The sequence below is a fragment of the Megalobrama amblycephala genome, linkage group LG1 (assembly GCF_018812025.1).
Source record: "Megalobrama amblycephala isolate DHTTF-2021 linkage group LG1, ASM1881202v1, whole genome shotgun sequence".
Lineage (NCBI taxonomy): Eukaryota > Metazoa > Chordata > Actinopteri > Cypriniformes > Xenocyprididae > Megalobrama > Megalobrama amblycephala.
The window spans coordinates 22,363,738-22,388,114 of record NC_063044.1 but is presented as its reverse complement, the minus strand read 5'-3'; the positions used below and the strand labels follow the sequence as shown (position 1 = coordinate 22,388,114).

The window sequence follows — 24,377 nt, the reverse complement described above, 5'->3', positions numbered from 1 at the left end:
AGGCTAGATGCTAATTTAGGAACTACAAGGATTTGCATACATTCAGCACATTTGGCAAACAAAACACACCTGACAAACCGACAATCTCTTTAACTCTCTTCCAAGCTTTATTTTTCCTGTTTTAGTCTCTGTATGATTCTAGAGAAGTATCATACAGAATGGGGTTTTCCGAGACCGCGAGGATAAGGCGCCGGGTATACTTCACTTTCAAAGTATACTAAACCACGGATGCACGCGGATGACCGAGTTCGACACATGCGGCATACAATTTTTTTCTATACTTACACCAGACATCGTGTCATCAACCTGATATTCGCTGGGCAGGATCGGAGAAGAAAAACAGTGCATCCACCATTACCAAGGTGGGCAGACCATCCAGTGTTGAACTGCTGCGTTTAAAAGTTGCAGTTCTAAAAACTGTTTATTTTACATGTTTATTGGTGTTTTAATGTGTGACCTTAAGTGCACGTCTCCACACTACTACCAGTTTACAAATATATTGTTAGGACAAGCAAACCGTTACATTAATATCTAGATGCACTGTAGGCCAATACAGAAATTCTACTCTATATATCCTAAATTAAAGGACAGAGATGGGTGCTGGTGTAATACATAACACTTTATTCCTGATTATACAATATTTGTCAATTAATACTGGGTTTTACTCCAAAACAGGACGCATTAAAATGTCATAATGAAAGACACATGAGGCAAGGCAATAATAACCCCCATACATGTTCAAATAAAACCCCACTGCACACAATACTTCACATATAAATAGTCAAACCAGAAACTGTTCAATCTTCTTCAACGTGATAACACTGCAAACAGCACAATATGGTGATAATCATGATGGAAATTATTGCACACTGCCCCAATAATACTAAGAAAGGGAGAGAACCCCACAAGTATAGATGCAATAATAAACAAACAAAAAAAAACCAAAACAAAAATACACACAGCAAAAAATAAATAAATAAATAAATAAAATAAAATAAAATACAAGTCTCTTTCCCCGCGTCTCACAACGCGTCCTGCTGGATGCTAAGTCTGATTAACCAAGAATAAGCAAAATCAGTACATCAATAGACATGGAGATAAATGAAAACAGTGGCTGACAAATTCCCCTACAAATCAATAAAACAATCATGAGATCAGGGAATCACTTACAAATATTTACTATTTGCAAGAAAATTCAACATACAACATAGATGAGGACTGCCCCCTGAATCCTTAAAGGTGCCCTAGAATTAAATATTGAATTTATCTTGGCATAGTTAAATAACAAGAGTTCCAGTTACATGGAAAAGACATACAGTGAGTCTCAAACTCCATTGTTTCCTCCTTCTTATATAAATCTCATTTGTTTAAAAGACCTTCGAAGAACATGCGAATCTCAACAAAACACAGACTGTTCCGTAACAGTCGGGATCATTAATATGTACGCCCCCAATATTTGCATATACCAGCCCATGTTCAAAGCATTAGACGAAGGGCAGGACGTCTGGATCTGTGCACAGCTGAATCATCAGACTAGGTAAGCAAGCAAGAACAATAGCGAAAAATGGCAGATGGAGCAATAATAACTGTACATGATCCATGGGATATCATGATATCTTTTAGTGATATTTGTGAATTGTCTTTCTAAATGTTTCGTTAGCATGTTGTTAATGTACTGTTAAATGTGGTTAAAGTTACCATCGTTTATTACTGTATTCACGGAGACAAGAGCAGTCGCTAATTTTCATTTCTAAACACTTGCAGTCTGTAATAATTCATAAACACAACTTCATTCTTTATAAATCTCTCCAACAGTGTGTAATGTTAGCCTTTAGTCCACGGAGCACTATCAAACTCATTCAGATATCAAATGTAAACATCCGAAATAAATACAATACTCACATGATGTATGCATGCCGCATGTATGACAAACATCTCTTTGAGGGTTATATTAGCTGTGTGAACTGTGTTTATGCTGTTCAAGGCAAGCGCGAGCTCTGGGGCAGGGGAGCACGAGAATTAAAGGGGCCGCAACCTATATATCAGTGCATAGTTAATGATGCCCCAAAATAGGCAGATTAAAAAAATGAATTAAAAAAAATCTATGGGGTATTTTGAGCTGAAACTTCACAGACACATTCAGGGGACATCTTAGACTTATATTACATCTTTTAAAAAGAAGTTCTAGGGCACCTTTAATGCAATCTCACACCACTTTACTGTTATACAGAACCAACAAGTCAAAATACAAAAAGAAAATCACAATAATTTAAGAACATCTCATATAACATAAAACTCTATATAACTGTATCGATTCATTTAGAGTCAAACATTCCCCAAAATGGCCAACTACCAGGCGCACATACTGGTCACATCAAACAAGACGTTTTCAATAAACAATTAGCATCTCCACAGTCACAAATATAGAAGGCTTCAAACAAAGGTGCCCTAGAATGGAAAATTAAATTTACCTCAGGCATAGTTGATTAACAAGAGTTCAGTACATGGAAATGACATACAGTGAGTCTCAAACTCCATTGTTTCCTTCTTATGTAAATTTCATTTGTGCAAAAGACCTCTGAAGAACAGGCAAATCTCAACATTAACACCGACTGTGATGCAACAGTCGGGATCATTAATATGTTTGCCCCCAAATTTTGCATATGCCAGCTCATGTTCAAGGCATTAGACAAGCCAGTATTGAACATATGGAGCAGCACAGCCGAATCAACAGACGTTATGCAGGTAAGCAAGCTAAGGACAATAGCGAAAAATGGCAGATGGAGCAATAATAACTGACATGATTAGGGTTGCCACCCGTTCCCGTATTTACAGGCAAAATTGACTATTGATTTGATACGGGACGCGAATTTGTCCCGTATTTTACATAGGTCCACGTTATGCAGCATCCCATGCAAATCACCCCACCCGCATTGTGTGAAGACACGTCCTATTCTGCCCCTGATTGGGTAATACTCACTGCCATCATGGTTTGATTGGTTTGTTTCAGGTTCATGGGCCATGAATCACGGCCAATCAGAGTCAGAGGTGGGCGGGACGCCGCCTCGCCGGTTCTCTCCTGAGGCAGATAGTGTAATTTTTTTTTTTTTTTTTTTTTTTTTTTTTATCACCTCAAGTTTTTGATTGATAACGTTAGCTTTCATATGCTGCCTAATAAGAAATAATGTTAATAATGTACATTAATCATATTATGGTATGATTTGTTTATTAAGGTTCATTTGTACAGTCAGACACATAAGCAATACTTTAATAAGAGATAAGAGATATATATTTAATACATATTTAATCAAAATATAGTACCTATGTGAATAAAATAAACAACTATAATTAGGTGTGGTTTCACTGTTTGGATGGTGTTACTGCAAACAATGACAAATATTTTAGCCAAAATCTTTGTTCACAACAAATGACAATTTGCAATTTGTTTAATTTATAATTACTAAGTTATGGATAATTACTAAGTTAAGTTAATAAAATATGGTTCACATCTCACAAGTTCCTCCAAAAGCTTATTTTTTGTGGTCTCAGTCACACTTTGTTGGCCTATGTTTATTATTGTCATAGCTGTGTATTGAATATGACCACTTAAGTTGTGATAGTGAGAGACTGACTTGCATCTGTTCACACTGATTTCAATAGCAGATATCTTATTATAATGTCCATTGGTATCAATCTTAATATTTTTATGAAAATATGTTTTAAGTTATGATATACCACCACTGGCACGCCATCAGGGACTTGTGGTCATCGTGGCCCCGAGGGGTGTGGCCCCCGCTGCGGCAAGGCATCCCTTATTTTTCTGTATTGAAGGTGGCAAACCCTAGACATGATCCATAATATGATATTTTTAGTGGTATTTGTAAATTGTCTTTCTAAATGTTTCGTTAGCATGTTGCTCATGTACTGTTAAATGTGGTCAAAGTTACATTTCTTACTGTATTCAGGGAGATCAGATCCATGTCATTATTTTCATTATTAAACACTTGCAGTCTGTATAATTCATGAACACAACTTTATTCTTTATAAATCTCTCCAACAGTGTGTAATGTTAGCTTTAGCCACGTTAGCCGCAGCATACAATCAAACTCATTCAAAATCAAATGTGAACATCTAAATAAATACAATACTTACATAATTGGGTATGCTGCATGACGAACACTTTGTAAAGATCTATTTTGAGGATTATATTAGCTGTGTGAACTTTGTTTATGCACTGTATTACAGAGTTGCGAGCTCGGGGGTGGGGAGCATGAGGATTTAAAGGGGAAGCAGTCTGAATCGGCGCATTTATAATGATGCCCCAAAATAGGCAGTTAAAACATTGTATATTAATAAATGTATGGGGTATTTTGAGCTGAAATTTCACAGACACATTCTGGTGACACCTTAGACTTATATTACATCTTGTGAAATAGTGTTCTAGTGCACCTTTAAATCCTAACTGTTACCCCTTCTTTTACAAATGAAAAAATATGATCACCAAATAATTTCTTACTCACTCACTCAATAACATAGGCCTTTTTACCTGGAAAACACTCATGCAGTGCTGTAAAAGGAAAAAAGTTAAGTGTGGGGTGGACAGGTGTGGGATTACAAGCTTTAATAATCTGTTTAAGGTGTTGATTCTACATCCTGACATCACCTCACATGAATTACTAAGGTGAGGTATATTGTGTTTTCCATAGTTGAGGTTGAAAGATAATGATATTCTAAAGGAGATCAAGGCAGGCAGCCCAGATGTCTGAGACATTAACCTTTTGTCTTCCTGACCATTTGACATGACAAGCTCAAGATACAGCGGTGCTTTTGTCTCTATGATACTGCAAAGGTATGGGTGATCCTGTCAGACTGATTGGATCTCATCTTGAATGACACATTTATGCTGATTAGATCAAGGCTGGGAAATGTAGGGAATGATCTGATTCCTGTACTGCATTTGCATCCTTTGTTTAGATTGTCCACACCTCTACTCTATGTAGCCCTCCCCTTGAATGTATATGAACTACCAAGTCACTGCCTTAGTCAGATTTTGGATGACCACAGCGACGCACAGCGTGGAATCTCAAATTCATGAATTCATGCACAATCTCCCTTGTTTGGGTGGCAGCAGCTTCTTGCCTTTTTAGAAACAGAAATCCAAATGGGCAACAAAATATCGTCCAGCAAATCTGACACGAACACATAATGAATGATTTGGCGACCATGTCTTCAATAATTTTCCATGTTTCCACAGCATCCCAATATCATGTAACACCCCAAAACAAAAACAGGAGTCTGTCAATCGTCACACATTTCCCTGCCATTAATTTACAGATCATTTTGATAGTGACTGTCATTTTTTATATCCCTACTGTCAAGTCTATAACATTTTCCGTTTATCATTCTGATCACACATAGCTAACGGTATTTAAATTTAGACCCTCAGTTCAATTTAGATAAAGCATCAATCTTCAACTTCACATTTTCAATTTGAATCAATACTTAAACTACTCCTGAATGTAATTCAAATCAACATTATAAATCACAGAAGTAGTCTTTAGCAGACAGAACTGATAACCGGTCTAATTAAAGCTCATCTGTATCATCTTTTTCATCAGATTCAGTCAGAATTATCATCTTCTTTAAAGTTTTGTCATTTCATTTAACCCATCTGTAATGACACTCTTTCCAGAGGTTAGTGACACAATATACACACGGTAGGGACAGAATAGTACCTTGAACTAACAAATACAAAACAAAGTCCAATGAACACACACACACACACACACACACACACACACACACACACACACACACACACACACAACACACAGTATTCTTCCTGTCTATTTCAACTGCAGACATTCAGCTGTAGTATTAATGTAATGAAGAGAAAATAAGAGACTCTATAACATCTCAATGGCCGTTTCTCAAAACCAAGTTCACAAAGTTCGGACTTGCGTCCTTGGTGGTTCGGACTTGGCAAGTTCGACTCAGGAGAACGAACTCCCGTGGACGGGAGAACACAACAAGTCAGGTGATTCTGCAAATGGAACAGCAGCATACTTAATAACGTCACTCAGCTCGCTCTTCCTTCTCCGGTTATCTCTGCATGTATCTTTTAGCCAACAATAAAACGAAATGTGTTATAAAACACCACTCTGGAAAATATTAATAACCCTGCCTCTTTTCGTATATATTTCAAAAATATTAAACAATACTATTTGTGCATACTCTGATTATCTTCACTATAATGAAATGAAATAGGCTATAACATAAAACACAACTCTGTCTCTTTTTGTTAAATGTCAGTTTTAATGTTCAATAATAGCCATTATAAAAGGTATAAGAATATACAATAAGAAATAAAGCAAACAATTCAGTCAAGCGTATAAAATCAGCGATTTACTAGGATACAAAAGTTAAATAGCCATATATAAAGTTATGAAACGTCAAGTTGCCCTCAGCCAAAATGGAGCCAGCGGCAAACGTCAGAAGGAGTAGCCAAGGTAAGGCTGCTCTCGGCTGGATACATGAGCGCTGAGCGTCCGGTGATCGTCTGGATCTCACAACTCTGACAACGTCAGATTAAATTTTCAGAAAGGCGCTATCTTTATCAATAAACCACAAATTTGAGCTTTAAACCAGCACATTCTCGCCTGATAAACTCTTAAAACTACATATCATGACATAATAACAGTAATATGTTTAAATTATGCGGGTTTTCTCCTTTACTATGATGTTTGCTCGTTAATGCGAGATGCATTCTGGGATACCTGGCTCTCTCAAGTCTGCACAAGTCACCTCTCGATGCATCCTCGATAAAAGGGGCGGATCAAGAACACATCCGGGGTTCATTGATCTGAACTTGGCTAGATGTGAACTTTGAATTGGGACAGTACTTGGACAGCGACTGATGACGTTTCACAAGTCCACAAGAACACAAGTACAGACAAATACGCAGATTGAGAAACGGCCAATGTTACTGATTCATCATGAGCTCAAAGCATTATAGGTAGTATCAGTCTGTTCTGATTCTTCAAATTAGTTTCACTGATGATCCAGATAAAACCCTAAACCCAGGATAGAGCGGTTGAGTGAATGTGGTCTGGACTGTGTGGATAAGGATCATTGTGTCTCCAGAGACGCTGTAGAAGGACAAAGTTCCTGCACTGTGATCCACATACACTCCTATTTTCCTGTGTCTGATGGACTTTACAAGGAGACGAGTCCGTATGTTATTGTGTCTGAATGAGTAACTGGAGGAATAGCAGATCAAACTCCAGGACTGATCATTATTTCCAAACACACACTCATGGCCCCGTCCCTTCCTCCTGATGCTCTTATATGACACTGATATATCCACATCATATCCACTCCACTCAATCTCCCAGTAAGAGCGTCTATCACTCACACTCTCTCCACACAACACCTGGTGATAATAATCAAATCTGTCTGGATGATCAGGATACGACAGCGGTGTGTCAGTGTAAGTAATCACTGTGTTCCTCTCAGACAGATGGAGGGCTTCATTCACTGTGTTCAGATCCAGAGTGATCCGATGGGAATCTGATAGAGATAAAACACATCACAATCAGGAATTATCAATCTGATCTTTTAACCCTCTGGAGTCTGAGGCTGATTTGGGGCCTGGAGAAGTTTTGACATGCCCTGACATTTGTGCTTTTTTCAGTTGTTCATAAACATTAATGGAAAAAGTGTCATTACACTGTATTCAGCACAAACTAGGCTACAATAATATGTGAGGAACATGTATGTACATGTTTGTGTTTTTGAAGGAATAACATTTATGTGTGGTTATTGAAAAAACAAAAAACTTAAGTCGCTGAAATAAGGCCAAAAAAAGTATAGTAAATCTGTGTTTACAATACTTTAGGGTATTGGAGGTTGTAGACTAGAGTTTTTGCTTCAAAATGATGTATTATGCTGCCTACTCCTTCATATAAAACAATATATTGATTTAGTTTTTGTAAGACACTTTTTGCCAAGAAACACAGTATGCGTGGAGACGTGAATCACCACTGAATAATGGGCCATTCTCACCTGAGAAGACAAAAGAATTGCATAGTAATGAGCTGAAATGACTTGCATATTAATGAGGCATTTCAGTCAGGTAGGCTGTGAAAAAAACCTTCTGTGATGTCTCAAGCTCATCATGATATATGAAACATACAGAAAAATATTATTACAATATAAAGTAATGGTTTTATATTATACTTTAAAATATAATGTATTTCTGTGATGCAAAGAGTCTGAATATAGGCTTTTAGTTTAAAAGCATGCACATTTGGAGAAATATTGGATTCTCATATGCTTATGTCAATTTTCTATACAGAGGAGTTATATTTATTTAATATTCATTGTCATTACTATGAGCGCTGGTGTTTTCAATTCATCCTTGAAGTCGGAGGGCGCTCTCTGTGCATTTTTAGTCCACAAATTCATCTAAAAGAAGAAGAGGCTATTCCATGAATGGAGTTTCCAATTCATACTGCAGCCGGAGGGCGCTAAAGAAACAAAAACTCATCTAAAATTCATCTATAGAAGAAAAGAAAACAGGAACTAACTGTATGTCTTCTAGAGCTCGCTAACCATGACTTTTACATCCAGATAAACACTTTTCAAGACAATAAATACACGATTGAGACGATGAATGCATGTATTGCCTCTGAATTTGCGTCTGAATAGCGCTGGCTCTGTGGGCGTGGCTGCATTAGCGGATAATGAGCTGAATCACGGACTTCTGACATGGCTCTCTTTTCATACAGATTACATAAACACAGAAGGTTTGTTTTCGATTTGACTTACATGATTTAAAACCTGACATCTTAACGTTTTTTTAGACATAAGTGTAATTTTTCTGTGATTAGTATTCACTAAGTTACAGTTCATTTTCTGAGAACTATCAGATTGGACTTCGTTCAGAGGGAGAGGAGAAATCACGCATCATGTTAGTTTTCTTTATTTTACAAAAACCACAACATTTTGTTTTTACTCTGAGTGTATACAAATAAAAGAAGATATTCTATAGTTTCAATTGATATATTACTTATGTCTCTATGACAAAAAATGACGGAGTATTTTAAGTCTGTTTTGCTGCAATGTGAAAAAAAACCCTGCAAAATGCGCCAGCGCGTTTTCAGACCTCAGAGAGTTAATGTATCTGAACTCTTCATGGCTCTATGTTCAGTGTATCATCAGTGTCTCAGCTGCAAATCGTCATTATCATGATCAATTATTAAACTCTTCTGTCATGATTTCTTTCACCTTCTACAGAAAGAACATGAACACACTCAGTGAGTTTTTCTGCTTGTTTTCTTAGTGACTTACACTGTAGGAAGTCGTTCCTGGTCTTGGGATTCATGTTGGTGAATGTGACTGTGGAAATCAACAGACATGAACAGTGTGAAGAGAAATGACAAAATCAAATGCATTCATTTCTAAAACATTTCTAATATGATGTTGTACAATATGATATTAGATGATGAAAGACTCGTTTCAGATTTGATCCTAAATTTCATGGATTTCATCCTGCATCATGTATATAAACACTTGCTCTTGATGATGAGTGTCGAACTTCTGAACCATCAAGGGATATTTGTGGCTGTTCTGAAGGTGAATTTTGATGCACTTGTTCATATTACACTTGAATTTAAGATAAACTTTGAAAAATGTAATTTAAGAATTGTGCACATGGACATTTTATAAATCATAGGAACATTTTAGAAACTGTTGTATGTTCACATTTAGGATCTTTCTACACGCGTCCGTATAATGGAGGTGCGGGACTTTACCTCTGTCAGAGATCTTCAGCTCCTCTTTGCAGAAATCCTCCAGTTTGTCTCTCAGCTGACGGACAGATTCTCTCACACCATCAAAAGAGGAGAGAGAACTGAAGGGATCGTCGGGTTCGTCTGTAGATTCAGGAGGTGCTGAGAGAGACTGGAAACTCTACAGAAAACACAAATCAAATCTTCAGCCAATAAACTGCACTATATCAGATCTGTGTGGCTCTTGTTGATCTTCAGTAACTCAACTCAATCCAGCACTTTCACAGCATCAGATGCATTCTTCTCTTATTCATTATTTAATCATGAAAAACGTCTAGGTTACTATTGTAACCCCCATTCCCTGAAGGAGGGAACGGAGACGTTACGTCGATACTGACGTAATGTGGTCTTGCTTGGGAGCCCAATCACCTCCAAGGGATACAAAACAAGCCAATGGGAATTGGCCAGTGAGATTTACATGCCGGACCACACCCCTGGCATCCAGGTATAAATAGACCCGGCATACTCACCTGCATTCATATTTTTGCTGAGGAGCCGAGATAGGTATCTGGCCACTCAGCAGTGACTCAGAGCTATGGCAGGGGGACGTAACGTCTCCGTTCCCTCCTTCAGAGAACGGGGGTTACAATAGTAACCTAGACATTCCCATTCAGTCAGTCACGTTTGATGTTACATCGATACTGATGTAATGGGGTCCAGTGGAAAGCGCCATAGCAACTGTACTACGTTATGAGTGTTAGGGAGGCAGATGCTGGCAAGCCCAATGCAAGTGTGGCCCATACTCATAACCCTCCAGCACCCAGAGTAAGCCCAGGAATGTCTTCCATACCAGTGGGATGGAGAGGACAGGGCGATACAATGGAGAATGTCGAAGCTGCTGTTCCTTACCCCCAGGGAAGAGTGCTTCGGAACTCAATTCCCACGTTTTCTCAGCCATAACCAAAACGCCAGGAAAGCGTTCCCCAAGGAGGGGAAAGCTACGGAGACCACACCCTGCCCGAAGGGAGGTAATGTGTGGAAAACACATATGGACTGGCCTGAGAACAGTAACGCGTATGGAAGATCTCTGAAGTAGGTCCTACCTTCCGGAAGGAACACACTAGCAGTCAGAGACAGGGCAGAGTAAAGCCGCCCAGGGAAAGTCACGGGTTTACCGTCAGGGAAAACGTACCGTTTTCCGGCTCGCCTTGGGACTGGTACACCAAGGCGATGGCATCCACTATCCAGTGGGCCAACCTCTGTTTGGAGACAGCCTTTCCCTTCTGCTGACCTCCAAAACAGACGCAGGGCACGAACGGGACACAGCAACGCAAGGACTGGGTCTGCCTCCTCTGGGGGCAGTGCTTGCAAGTTCACCACCTGGTCCCGGAAGGGAGTGGTGGGAACTTTGGGCACATATCCAGGCCGGGGTCTCAGGATAACGTGAGAGAAGTCCGTCCCGAATTCCAGGCACAAATCGCTGACCGAAAATGCCTGCAGGTCCCCAACCCTCTTGAAGGAGGCGAGTGCGGTCAGGAGCACTGTCTTCAAAGACAGATGTTTCAGCTCAGCTGACTCAAGGGGCTCGAAGGGAGCTCTCCGCAGGCCCGTGAGGGCGACAGAGAGATCCCAAGAGGGAATGAGGTGAAGCCTAGGGGGATTTAACCTCCTGGTGCCTCTGAGGAACCTGATGACCAGGTTGTGCTTTCCTAGTGACTTGCCATCAAGCACATCATGATGTGCTGCGATGGCGGCCACATAGACCTTCAGGGTAGAGGGGGCCAGCCTCTGCTCCAAACTGTCTTGAAGGAAGGAGAGTACGGCACTGATCGGGCATTTCCAGGGGTCTTCCCGATGGGAAGAACACCACTCAATGAACAGACTCCACTTCATGGCATAAGCGCGCCTCGTAGAGGGGGCTCTAGCTGAAGTGATGGTGTCAACTACCGCGGACGGTAGGCCACTTAAGTCTGCCGCGTCCCATCCAGGAACCACACGTGGAGGTTCCACAGGTCGGGACGTGGGTGCCATATGGTGCCCTGCCCCTGAGAAAGGAGGTCCTTCCTCAAGGGGATGGGCCAGGGATGGGCTGTCGCGAGGAGCATGAGTTCTGGGAACCAGGTCCGGTTGGGCCAGTATGGCGCAACTAGCAAGACCTGCTCCTCGTCCTCGCTGACCTTGCACAATGTCTGTGCGAGAAGGCTCACTGGGGGAAACGCATACTCTATTGCGTCCTTCACCAAAGAACCGCGATCTCTGCCCGCAGGACAGGGGTGTTTGGACCTGTCACCGAAGTGAACAGAACGCCGCTGAACCTGGGGGGACGCCTGGCGAACTTAATCACATAGCCGAGTCTAACTGTCCGAATGAGCCTACGGGATGGGTTGGGAAGGCGTAGCCACGCCCCCAAGCACCGTACGAGTGGAACCATCCGGGCAGCAGAAGTACCCATGGGGGGGGGGGCAGCATGGAGCACTGTGGCTCGGGAGGCAGTGCGTCCCGAAGTCGAGGCTGTGAGTAGGGTGCACTCACGTGGCTCCAAGTGGGCAGGGTGGTGTGGGGAGGCTGTGCGTCCCCAGGGCGCCAAGACCCTGCCCGTGGCGAAGGAAGGAGTGGCTGAGACTGAGGAAGCGGAGCTTCGCTCACCCTCAGCACAGACCTTCTTATATGACCCAGAGGTGTTGGAAATTGCTCTTTTATTGACACTGTGGGTACCGCTGACCCTGGGACCAGCGGCGGAACAGAAAGAAAACAAAACACAGGATTCTCGGTGAGGTGCGGTCACCATCTCCTTCAGAGAAGTCTCCATCACTTCTGGGTCTTCCGTCTCAGGGCTGCTTCTTTGTTTTCTTCTTTTTAGAAGACTTGGCAGCCTGGGCAGGTGGCGTGGCTTTCCTGCGGGAGGCTCGGGGAAGATGGGATGGCTCCGATCTCCCGGAAGCCTGAGCCACAGGAGGACGCCCCCGGCGAGGAGCAGGCGGAGGCACGCCCCCTGGCAGATTGGTAGCAACATCACAAGGGGCAAGATGTGCTTTATGGCGTCCGTCTGCTTTTGCACTGCCGAGAACTGCTGCGCAAAGTCCTTGACAGTGTTGCCGAAGAGGCCGGCCTGGGAGATGGGGGCGTCGAGAAAGCGGACTTTGTCGGTGTCCTTCATCTCAGCCAGGTCCAGCCAAAGATGCCATTCCTGGACCTGGTGGACATCGTCTGACCCAGGGCCCGCGCCGTGTCCTTCGTCGCCCGGAGGGCAAGGTCGGTCGCCGTACGCAGTTCTTGCAAGAGCCCTGACTCAGAACTACCCTCATGCAGCTCCTTGAGAGCTTTCACCTGATGGACCTGCAAGATGGCCATGGCATGCAGGGCAGAGGCCGCCTGTCCAGCGGCAGAGTAAGCCTTGGGTGGGAGCCACGGCCCGAACCCAGAAACCAATCATCCAACTGCGAGCGCTCGGGACATGGTGGAGGGTTCCACACGAAACCGATGCCCACGGCGGCCCGGGCAAGCATGGCAGTCAACTCAGAGTCCGCCTCCGACTGAGCAACCGTCCCTGAGGGCGGAAGCTTGGAGTCGTCGTTGGTGCTGATGCTTGCTCTTTTAGTATACCCACCAGCCGAAGCACACAGGGATGAGTGCAGCACCGTCCTGTGGGCAGAGCGCCGTCACACCCACCACTGAGTGTGCCTTCCCACCAGCTAGAGAGACTTGAGCAGCCACCGGAACAAAACAGTAGACAGCAATTAGAATTGCTGTTGCAAGGAACTTGTCCTTAAGCAATTAAAATTGCCGTTTTGTTCTTTTTGAAGAAATCACTCTTTAGAGGTGAAAGGATGATCCGAACTGATCGGCTCCGAAGCAAAAGTATGAATGCAGGTGAGTATGCTGGGTCTATTTATACCCGGATGCCAGGGGTATGGTCCGGCATGTAAATCTCACTTGCCAATTCCCATTGGCTTGTTTTGAAGCCTTTGGAGGTGATTGGGCTCCCAAGCGAGACCCCATTACGTCAGTATCGATGTAACGCTGAACATGACTGACTGAATGGGAACTATTTTACACTTACAATCCTGGTGAAAAAGAAGTGCACTTTAGCATACTTTTACTTTTTACTTTACATACAAACTTTTATTAATACATAATATAATTTTAAAATTATACTTAAGAGCAGACTGAATGTAATTTTTTAGACTTTTTTTAAAATTAAAATAATTATTTTAATTAAATTAATGTATTATAGTTTACATTTATATTAAATGATGTTAGCTAAAATTAACAGTGTATTTTTAGTAGAATTTAAGTATCCTTAAATGTAATTTCATAATTACTTTTGTCTTTGAAATATGATTAAAGTTACTGCTCAATGAACAGACAAGCATTTATGATAAACTAAAATATACTTTGTAATTTCTACTGAAACTTCTTTGTGATGCATTTAAAAATATTAGTAATAATGATTAAATATATAATATCAGTAAAATATATAACAGTTAATTTGATAACCAAGTACTTTATTTGTGCTTTAGTGTTAGTCAACACATCAGAATAAGTGAATAAATTCTTTAAAGCACAACAGGTGATTATTAAAACAATTATTTAAAATGCACTTTAAATTAAAAAAAATAATTTGATAATTTTACAAAGTGCACTTTTTAAAAGTTTACTTAAGTGTTTTAAGAAACATGAAAGTTTCTCTTTTAAGTGGCCTTTTATTTCATTAATATTATATTATCTGCAAGTCCAGTTTAAAATTTTTTTTTTTTTAAAGGTACCCTAGAATTGAAATTTACCTAGGCATAGTCGAATAAGAGTTCAGTACATGGAAATGACATACAGTGAGTCTCAAACACCATTGTTTCCTCCTTCTTATATAAATTTGATTTGTGCAAAAGACCTCTGAAGAACAGGCGAATCTCAATATAACACCGACTGTGATGCAACAGTCGGGATCGTTAATATGTACGCCCCCAAATATTTGCATATGCTAGCCCATGTTCAAGGCATTAGACAAGCCAGTATTAACGTCTGGAGCTGCACAGCCGAATCAACAGACTTTATGCAGGTAAGCAAGCAAGGACAATAGCGAAAAATGGCAGATGGAGCAATAATAACTGAGATGATCCATGATAACATGATATTTTTAGTTATATTTCTAAATTGTCTTTCTTTCGTTAGCATGTTGCTAATGTACTGTCAAATGTGGATAAAGTTACCATCGTTTCTTACTGTATTCACGGAGACAAGAGCCGTCGTTATTTTCATTATTAAACACTTGCATTCTGTATAATTCATAAACACAACTTCATTCTTTATAAATCTCTCCAACAGTGTGTAATGTTAGCTTTAGCCCATTAGCCACGGAGCACTATCAATCTCATTCAGAATCAAATGTAAACATCCAAATAAATAACATACTTACATGATCTGATATGCTGCATGACGAACACTTTGTAAAGATCCATTTTAAGGATTATATTAGATGTGTGAACTTTATGTATTATAGAGTCGTGAGCTTGGGGGCGGGGAGCGCGAGAATTTAAAGGGGACACGCACTGAAACGGCGCATTTTTAATGATGCCCCAAAATAAGGAGTTAAAAAATTGAATAATAAAAACTCTATGGGGTATTTTAAGCTGAAATTTCACAGACACATTCAGGGGACACCTTAGACTTATATTACATCTTGTGAAAAAGCATTCTAGGGCACCTTTAAGATTTGAAGTAATTACTTAATTAAGCACACTTCTTTTTCTGGACTATGTGTGAACTGGTTTGGATGATAAAACATCTGCTAAGATCATAAATGTCTGTGAAACAGGTTGAGCACACATTGTATCACATTGTAGGATTGAGAAGATATCCAGAGGAAAAGCAGTTCAAAGGCTACGAGTATATTAATCAATCTTATCAGGTTTGAAATCACCTGACCCAATTTTAGAGAAAATTACTGAAAATACTGTAGTAGAAATAAAAGATTTCATTAAAAAAAGATGATGAAAAATCTAGTTGGGTGGAAATTGACACCACCAAGTTCACTGATTTCATCATGACAGAAGAAACCAGAGGAAAAAATTAATTAATGGTGTTTGCCTAATAATTTATTTTAAAAAAATTAATGGTGTTTGCCTAATTATTTTTTAAAAAAAAGGTGTCGTCTTTATAAGTGCGTCTCTTTCAACAAAAGATGATCAGATGAGAGTCTGACTGATGATTATATAATAACCGAACACACAGATCAACACTTCAGTCAGCGGCTCATTCTGCTCTCATGAAATGTTTCTCTTGCTCAAGTCCACTATGATCCTGTTCTTCTAGATCTCTGTTACCTGCAGGAAATGGATGTGATCCTGTGTGTGTGAAAGCTGCTCCAGCTCAGCGTCTCTCCTCCTCAGATCATTGATCTCCTGCTCCAGTCGCTCCAGTCGTCCTTCAGCTCGACTCACTGCAGTCTTTTCCTGATCTCTGATCCGCTGTGTGGCCTCAGAGCAGCTTCTCTCGATGGAGCGGATGAGCTCAGTGAAGATCCTCTCACTGTCCTCCACTGCTGTCTGTGCAGAGCGCTGTTAGGACACACATCACAATCACACAGTGGCTTCAGTGAGTCCTGACTGAGACTTCTCAAACTTCTCTTCTTCTCCAGACTCACCTTATGAGACTCCACAGCCTCTCTCAGCTGCTGAAGATATTTCTCTCTCTGCTGGATCCTCTGACGGATCTTTATCTGCGTCTCCTTCAGCCGTTTCTGGAGGACAAACCAATAACACGTAATGAAATGACACGTAAAAATACTACTATTACATAAATCCAGAATTGGTGGAGGGTTAAAGATCTAGCATGGCAAGTTTATTCTGTAAGTTCAAACCACAGATTCATATTTTCCAGCTGGCTCTGACTTGGCTCCCCTCCCCCACACTTTTTGTCTTGTGCTGTGTAGCACGCAGTCTGTGTTTCATGGGCTGCGTGCTCTCATGTTGTCTTGTTTTGTGTGAACACGTGGCTTATGGGTTCTCTCATTAGCTGCGTGTTCATGTCTCGTTTAGTGCTTGTGTTTTTGTTATGTTTGGTGTGAGCACATGGCTTGTCATGTGTTTCTTTGTGCCACGTGCTCTCATGTCTATTGTCTTGACCCCGGCCATCTTGTTACCTCATTATTGGTTTATTTGCCCCACCTGTCTTCCCTCGTTACCTGCCTTGTTTGCTCTCCTATTTATTCTCCTTGTGTTTTCAGTCCTGGGCTTGTTTCATGTTTCCCTGCATCTTGTGGGTAGTTTTTGGGGTAGTTTTTGTTTGTTTTTGTTTTATTTTTTATATTAAAGGTGCCCTAGAATTAAAAATTGAATTTACCTTGGCATAGTTAAATAACAAGAGTTCAGTACATGGAAATGACATACAGTGAGTCTCAAAATCCATTGTTTCCTCCTTCTTATATAAATCTCATTTGTTTAAAAGACCTCCGAAGAACAGGCGAATCTCAACATAACACAGACTGTTACGCAACAGTCGGGATCATTAATATGCACGCCCCCAATATTTGCATATGCCAGCTCATGTTCGAGCATTACACAAGGGCAGCCAGTATTAACGTCTGGATCTGTGCACAGCTGAATCATCAAACTAGGTAAGCAAGCAAGAACAATAGCGAAAAATGGCAGATGGAGCAATAATAACTGACATGATCCATGATAATATGATATTTTTAGTGATATTTGTAAATTGTCTTTCTAAATGTTTTGTTAGCATGTTGCTAACGTACTGTTAAATGTGGTTAAGTTACCATCGTTTCTTACTGTATTCACGGAGACAAGACTGTCGTTATTTTCATTTTTAAACACTTGCAGTCTGTATAATTCATAAACACAACTTCATTCTTTATAAATCTCTCCAACAGTGTGTAATGTTAGCTTTAGCCACGGAGCACTATCAAACTAATTCAGAATCAAATGTAAACATCCAAATAAACACTGTACTTACGTGATTAGATATGCTGCATGACGAACACTTTGTAAAGATCCATTTTGAGGGTTATATTAGCTGTTTGAACTTTTTTTATGTTGTTTAAGGCAAGCGCGAGCTCCGTGGGTGGAAAGCACGAGAATTTAAAGGACCAGCAGCCTGAATCGGCGCATATTTAATGATGCCCCAAAATAGGCAGTTAAAAAAATTAATTAAAAAAAAATCTATGGGGTATCTTGAGCTGAAACTTCACAGACACATTCAGAGGACACCTTAGACTTATATTACATCTTTTAAAAAGACATTCTATGGCACCTTTAAATAAAGCCCACTATTTCTCCTGGATTTGAGTCCTCATGCTTTCCACATCCAAACCCATAGACTGTAAAAAAAATATGGACGTAGTGTCCGTGACGTCACCCATAGAGTTCTGAATAGCAGTTTTGACGCGTAAATGAGGCCGCGGCCATCTTAGCTGCACGTGACCGCACGTCACTCACGGATAACTGAAAATGGGCAAAGAGGCGGGACGAAGTTGGAGCCCATGCGACTTGTTGCTGAAACCATGCCCGCCCTAGCTATCTATCTTAGATACTATCTAAAATATTAATAAAGATAGCAATATCATTACAAAGTACTAAAGGATTACTGTCAATCTACGGTGATTTTTTTTACGATAACGTTATAGATGCTCCAACACCAGTAGGCTAATTAATTTGTGTGGGGTGTGCAAATAACACAAATCAAATGGGATTTCATACTTTTATAATGAAATAGAGATCGCGAGATGAATCCAATCCGTGGCACTTGGGTAAAATATATATATATATATATATATATATATATATATATATATATATATGTACCAGATGTATATCTCTCAAATGTTCTCTCAAACTAATGAGCACGTATCCAAAGTATAATGTTTCAAAATAGTGCAGCAGTTTTAGTTATATCCAAGTAGTGCTGTCGGAGTTGTATATCCTCCTGGTATTGTCATTGTAATAAATCTCAGGAACAAAACTTTTAGCCAATGCCACGACGATCCAACAACGCGTGTTCCGCATGCGAGCACACGTACACAGACTGACATCTGTCTCAAGTATGCAGCAAGCCATATATTGTATAAAATAATACAGAAAAATTCAGCGGCTGAAATAAGCTGCTGAGGTAACATGACGGCTCACAGACAGCACCGGCATACCTGTCACTCAAGTGACCACGCCCTTAATTATGCAGAACTTTAAGGCTTAATATAATTTAAACAGATGAGCTATAAAAAAATTCACCCCCTTCAGAGTTGTCATGAAGGGCAAAATTCGCAGTATAGACCAAAACCACAATATGAACCAGACTGTAAACATGTTTTTTTCTGCTGTAAACTTGGCTAATTTAACATGATGGTCAATGAGATTCTGCTCACTTCTACAGCCTGTCCCTAGCGGCCAGTTGATGAATTGCAGTTTAATTCACTTCCATATTGGCTTCACGAGAAACAGGGGGAGGTTGCCGCTTGTCCAAACCTGACAGAACGATCCAGCCACAAGAGGACTCAGCAAAGAATGGGCATCTTCCTTTTTTAATCTCTCATCACTAGACTTTCCAACCGTCAGCTTTTGATCCAGCATGTCAACTCTCACTACTTTCGTCAGCAGGGGGCTGACGTGAGGGACTTTGCCCATGATATTCTAATTGAAGTAGACCATTTGGATTTCAGTGAGGCTGATATTAAGGAGGTTTTCAACATCTGCCTCGAACAGCCTCTCAGCCTGTGGGAGATTGAGAAGCTGGGGAATATTGGTTTCTGGGACCTTGTGTACCATGTCTTTGATCGTGGGGAGCCTGAACCCCTAACTCAAGCAGAGTCCCACTCCACTGACTGTTTTCCACTTCCATCTGCAGTCAGTGGAAGCCCCAGTCCTTCGATGACCCATTAGCGGAGACGGAGGAGGAAGAACGGCCCAGCCTCATTCCTATCTGCAGCCTTCGATGAGGCAGCCGAAGATGTTGCAACACCCCTAGAGGCGGCCGAAGATGTTGCCACGCACACAGAGGTGGCAAGCTCAATGCTACCACCTCGGCCTCACAAACGGAGAAAGAGGAGGAAGAAGCCTTCCTCTATCCCTGAAGGCCCGGAGGCCTTCCCAGAGCCTGCTGTAGGCCCGGAGGCCACCCAAGTAGCCGTTCTTGCGCCACCCAAGCTCCTTGACCTACCGGCGCTGCCCAAGGTCTCTGCCCTGCCGGTGCCACCCAGGCTTCTTGCCCTTGATCCCTGTCAAGCAGGCTTCACCCATACTTCCAGCACCGACCTGGCCCTCAGCCAGGACTCCAGACCTGCTGGAGCCCCCTTGGTCTGTTCCTCCGGTCCCGCCCTATCTACATTTTTTTTTTAAAATATACGTTTACTTTGAAGTACACTACAAGTGCACATCAGTACACTTAAGCACACTTATTTTTTAACACTCTGAGGTCTGAGGGTATCGCCGGCGATACCACCGTGGTTTTTTTCTTATCAGTGTGAAAGAGACTCAAAATACTCCGATATCTTCTTTCATTTGTGTACACTCAGAGTAAAAACAAAATGTTGTGCTTTTTGTAAAATAAAGAAAACAAACATGATGCGTGATCTCTCGTCTCCCTCTGAACGAACTCCAATCTGATAGTTCTTAGAAAATGAACTGTAACTTGGTGAATACTAATTACACTTATGTTTAAAAAAACGTTAAGATGTCAGGTTTTAAAACATATAAGTCAAATCGAAAACAAACCTTCTGTGTTTATGTAATCTGTATGAAAAGAGAGCCATGTCAGAAGTCCTTGATTCAGCTCATTATCCGCTAATGCGGCCACGCCCACGGAGCCAGCGCTATTCAGACGCAAATTCAGTCAATACATGCATACATCATCTCAATCGTGTATTTATTGTCTTGAAAAGTGTTTTGAATAGCCATATTTAGCGATCTCTTGTCTCTGTTAGTTCCTTGATTGTCACATGATATGCCTCTTCTTTTACTGAGGCATTTGTGGACAAAAGGGGCAGAGCGCCCTCTGGCTCAAGTATGAATTAGAAACACAGCATCCAGCGCTCATAATGATGACAATAAATATAGAATAATAAATATTACTCCTCTGTATAGAAAATTGATATAAACATATGAGAATCCATCAATATTTCTCCAATTGTGTATGCTTTTAAGCATATTAAGAAATTATGGTCAATATAAGATTTTAAGAGTCAAAATGTGAAGCTTGAGTCTTAGATCTTTTTAATGATGTATAATTTGTCAACTGCACATCAACATTTAGGCTCTATAATATAAAAAATATAGTAGCCTATATGAAATGCCCTAGAGGTAGGAATGTTCAGACGCTTTGCATCACAGAAATACATTATATTTTAAAGTATATTAAAATAGAAAACCATTATTTGGTTAGAGACTTGAGACTTCTTTTAAAAACATTATAATGGCAATGTGTTCAATCTTTTGACTGGTACTGTAATTTAACATAGGCCTATACAAAATTTTCTTCATATCATGTGCAATAATACGTGCATGCACGAGATCACAAAAATTATGTTTTTTTTGTCCTGAGTGGACTTTAATCCTGTTATCAGCATGATCACAGAGGGTTTTTTCACAGCCTACCTGACTGAAAGGCCTCATTAATATGCAAGTCATTTCAGGTCATTATTATTCAATTCTTTTGTCTTCTCAGGTGAGAATCACCCATTATACATGAGGATTCACGCCTCCATGCATACTGTGTTTCTTCACCAAAAGTGTCTTAGAAAATTTAAATCTCTCTATTGTTTTATATGAAGGAGTAGTAAGGATAATTTTTACTTCATTCTGAAGCAAAAACTCTAGTCTACAACCTCCAATACCCAGAATCCTTGTGAACACAGTTTTAATATATATTTTTTTGGCCTTATTTCAGTGACTTAAGTTTTTTGTTTTTTCAATAACCACGCATAAACGTTATTCCTTCAAAAACACAAACATGTACATACATGTTCCTCACATATTATTGTAGCCTAGTTTGTGCTGAATACAGTGTAATGACACTTTTTCCATTAATATGTTTATGAACAACTGAAAAAAGCACAAATGTCAGGGCATGTCAACTTCTCCAGGGCCCCAAAAATCCTCAGACCCCTGAGGGTTAACCACTGGAGTTGTTTGGATTACTTTTATGCTTTTATCTTTAAACTTTTGTATCCATTGACTTTCAATGTATAGACTAAAATAGATGAGGCATTCTTCAAAATATCACCTTTTACATTCTGCAGAACAAAGTCAAAGCGGTTTTGAATGGCATGATGGTGCGTAAATAAAGACAGCACATTCATTTCTATGTGAACAATCCCTCTCAATTCATACCTGTTTCTCTGTCCTCTGTGCTGCAGTTGATACAGTGTTGTGGTTTTTATGTTCATACTCCTTACACCGCACACAGATGCATTGTTGATCAGTGATACAGTACATTTCTAGCTCTTTATCATGTTTATGGCAGATCATGTCCTGCAGTCGTCCAGTGGCATCGATCACTTTGTGTGGCTTACGAGAGTGATATTCCTCATGACGGTCAAAATGAGTTTGACAGAAAGACTCCTGACACACCAGACAGGACTTGACGGCTTTGTGTTTTCTTCCAGTACAGACGTCACACTGCACGTCTCCAGCTCCAGCGTAACAGTCAGCAGGAAGTTTAGTCTTCTTCAGTTTCTCCACCATTTCAGCCAGAATGGTGTTTTTACCTAAAGCAGGTCTTGGACTGAAGGTCTGTCTGCACTGAGGGCAGCTGTAGACTCTCTTCTGATCCTCCTGATCCCAGCAGCCTGTAATACAGCTCTTACAGTAACTGTGTCCACAGTGGATAGTCACTGGATCCTTCATGAGATCCAGACACACAGGACACGTGAACTCATCCTGATAAAATCTGGCTTCTGCCATTTTACTGCATGAATACAGAGAACAACACAAACACACAGCAGCTCAACTACACTTCAGTTTCTATTTCCCTGAACTGACAAGTTGAAATGGTTTCCTGCTTTTGTGTTTGAGTGACGTGTGGAAAACAGGCGTGTCTGTAAAGCAGCTTCCTCATTCCACTTTCCCTCTGTGTTTATGTGCCCTTCAAGTGGAGTCGCATGAATGACTGAGTTTAATTTATGAATGAGAAACTCAGAAATCTGGGGCCGTATTCACGAAACATTTTATCTTACCACTAAGAGTTCTCCTAAGTAGCAGTAAAAGTTCTTAGCTAAGAGTTTTCTCTTAAAACCTATTCACAAAGCTGCTGAGACAAACTTTTACTAAGGAATTGACTGAAGTCTTAAAGGTGCTCTTGATTCAAAAATTGAAATTACCTTGGCATAGTTAAATAACAAGAGTTCAGTACATGGAAAAGACATACAGTGAGTCTCAAACCCCATTGTTTCCTCCTTCTTATATAAATCTCATTTGTTTAAACGACCTCCGAAGAACAGGCGAATCTCAACATAACACCGACTGTTACGTAACAGTCGGGGTGTACGCCCCAATATTTGCATAATGCCAGCCCACATTCCCAACATTATGAAAGGCATTAGACAAGGGCAGCCAGTATTAACGTCTGGATCTGCACACAGCCGAATCATCAGACTAGGTAAGCAAGAACAACAGCGAAAAATGGCAGATGGAGCAATAATAACTGACATAATCCATGATAGCATGATATTTTTACTGATATTTGTAAATTGTCTTTCTAAATGTTTCGTTAGCATGTTGCTAATGTACTGTTAAATGTGGTTAAAGTTACCATCGTTTCTTACTATATTCACGGAGACAAGAGCTGTCGCTATTTTCATTTTTTAAACACTTGCAGTCTGTATAATGCATAAACACAACTTCATTCTTTATAAATCTCTCCAACAGTGTAGCAATCATAGACATCATATGATGTCTATGGTAGCAATAGCCGTTAGCCACGGAGCATAGCCTCAAACTCACTCAGAATAAAACTTTAACATCCAAATAAATACTTTACTCACATAATTCGAAGCATGCATGCAGCATGCATGACGAACATCTTGTAAAGATCCATTTGAGGGTTATATTAGCTGTGTGAACTTTGTAAATGCGCTGTAATATAGTCGACAGCTCATGTGGCAGGGAGCACGTGATTTAAGGGGGCGGCGCCGAGTGTAAATCAGTGCATTGTTAATGATGCCCCAAAATAGGCAGTTAAAAAAATTAATAATAAAAAATCTATGGGGTATTTTGAGCTGAAACTTCACAGACACATTCAGGGGACACCTTAGACTTATATTACATCTTGTGAAAGAACATTCTTGGGCACCTTTAAGCTAAGAGTAAGGGCGGGGTTGACCTCGTTGCTATGGAGTAAACACACAGTGATTGGCTGATGGGGAGGAGTCAGCGATTTAATCATAGAAATATTGTAGAATGACGTGTCATGTTTCCATATTAAAATAAAAGTTTTAAAATACAAATGTTGTCCTACAAATATTTTTTTTTTAAATAAAAATGTTGCCATATTCAAATAAAGGTTTTAAAATGTAGGTTAAATGTCACTAATTAAACTAGTATATACAGCTAATTGTCCACCTCTTGGATGTCTGCATTTCAAGAGAAT

The 24,377-nt window shown here is 40.4% G+C and overlaps 1 protein-coding gene across 1 annotated transcript; it reads right to left on the bottom strand.

Annotated features, from left to right (window-relative positions):
- Positions 1-6,295: 6,295 nt before the first annotated feature.
- Positions 6,296-22,794, bottom strand: LOC125244313 (tripartite motif-containing protein 16-like). The gene is made up of 6 exons (XM_048154357.1): positions 22,121-22,794; positions 16,432-16,527; positions 16,112-16,345; positions 9,816-9,972; positions 9,352-9,399; positions 6,296-7,569 (listed from the first exon to the last, which is right to left on the bottom strand). Exons 1-6 carry the CDS (start codon positions 22,691-22,693, stop codon positions 7,040-7,042), a joined length of 1,638 nt encoding a protein of 545 aa, XP_048010314.1. The 5' UTR covers positions 22,694-22,794; the 3' UTR covers positions 6,296-7,039.
- Between the last annotated feature and the right edge of the window lie 1,583 nt (positions 22,795-24,377).

Excerpts from the sequence above, each read along its gene's own strand:
- LOC125244313 (XM_048154357.1), bottom strand. The coding sequence starts at position 22,693 with ATGGCAGAAGCCAGATTTTATCAGGATGAGTTCACGTGTCCTGTGTGT. Across the intron at positions 9,973-16,111 it reads ATCACATCCATTTCCTGCAG|AGTTTCCAGTCTCTCTCAGC; the intron begins GTAACAGAGATC and ends TGTTTTCTGTAG. Across the intron at positions 9,400-9,815 it reads GCTGAAGATCTCTGACAGAG|TCACATTCACCAACATGAAT; the intron begins GTAAAGTCCCGC and ends TGATTTCCACAG.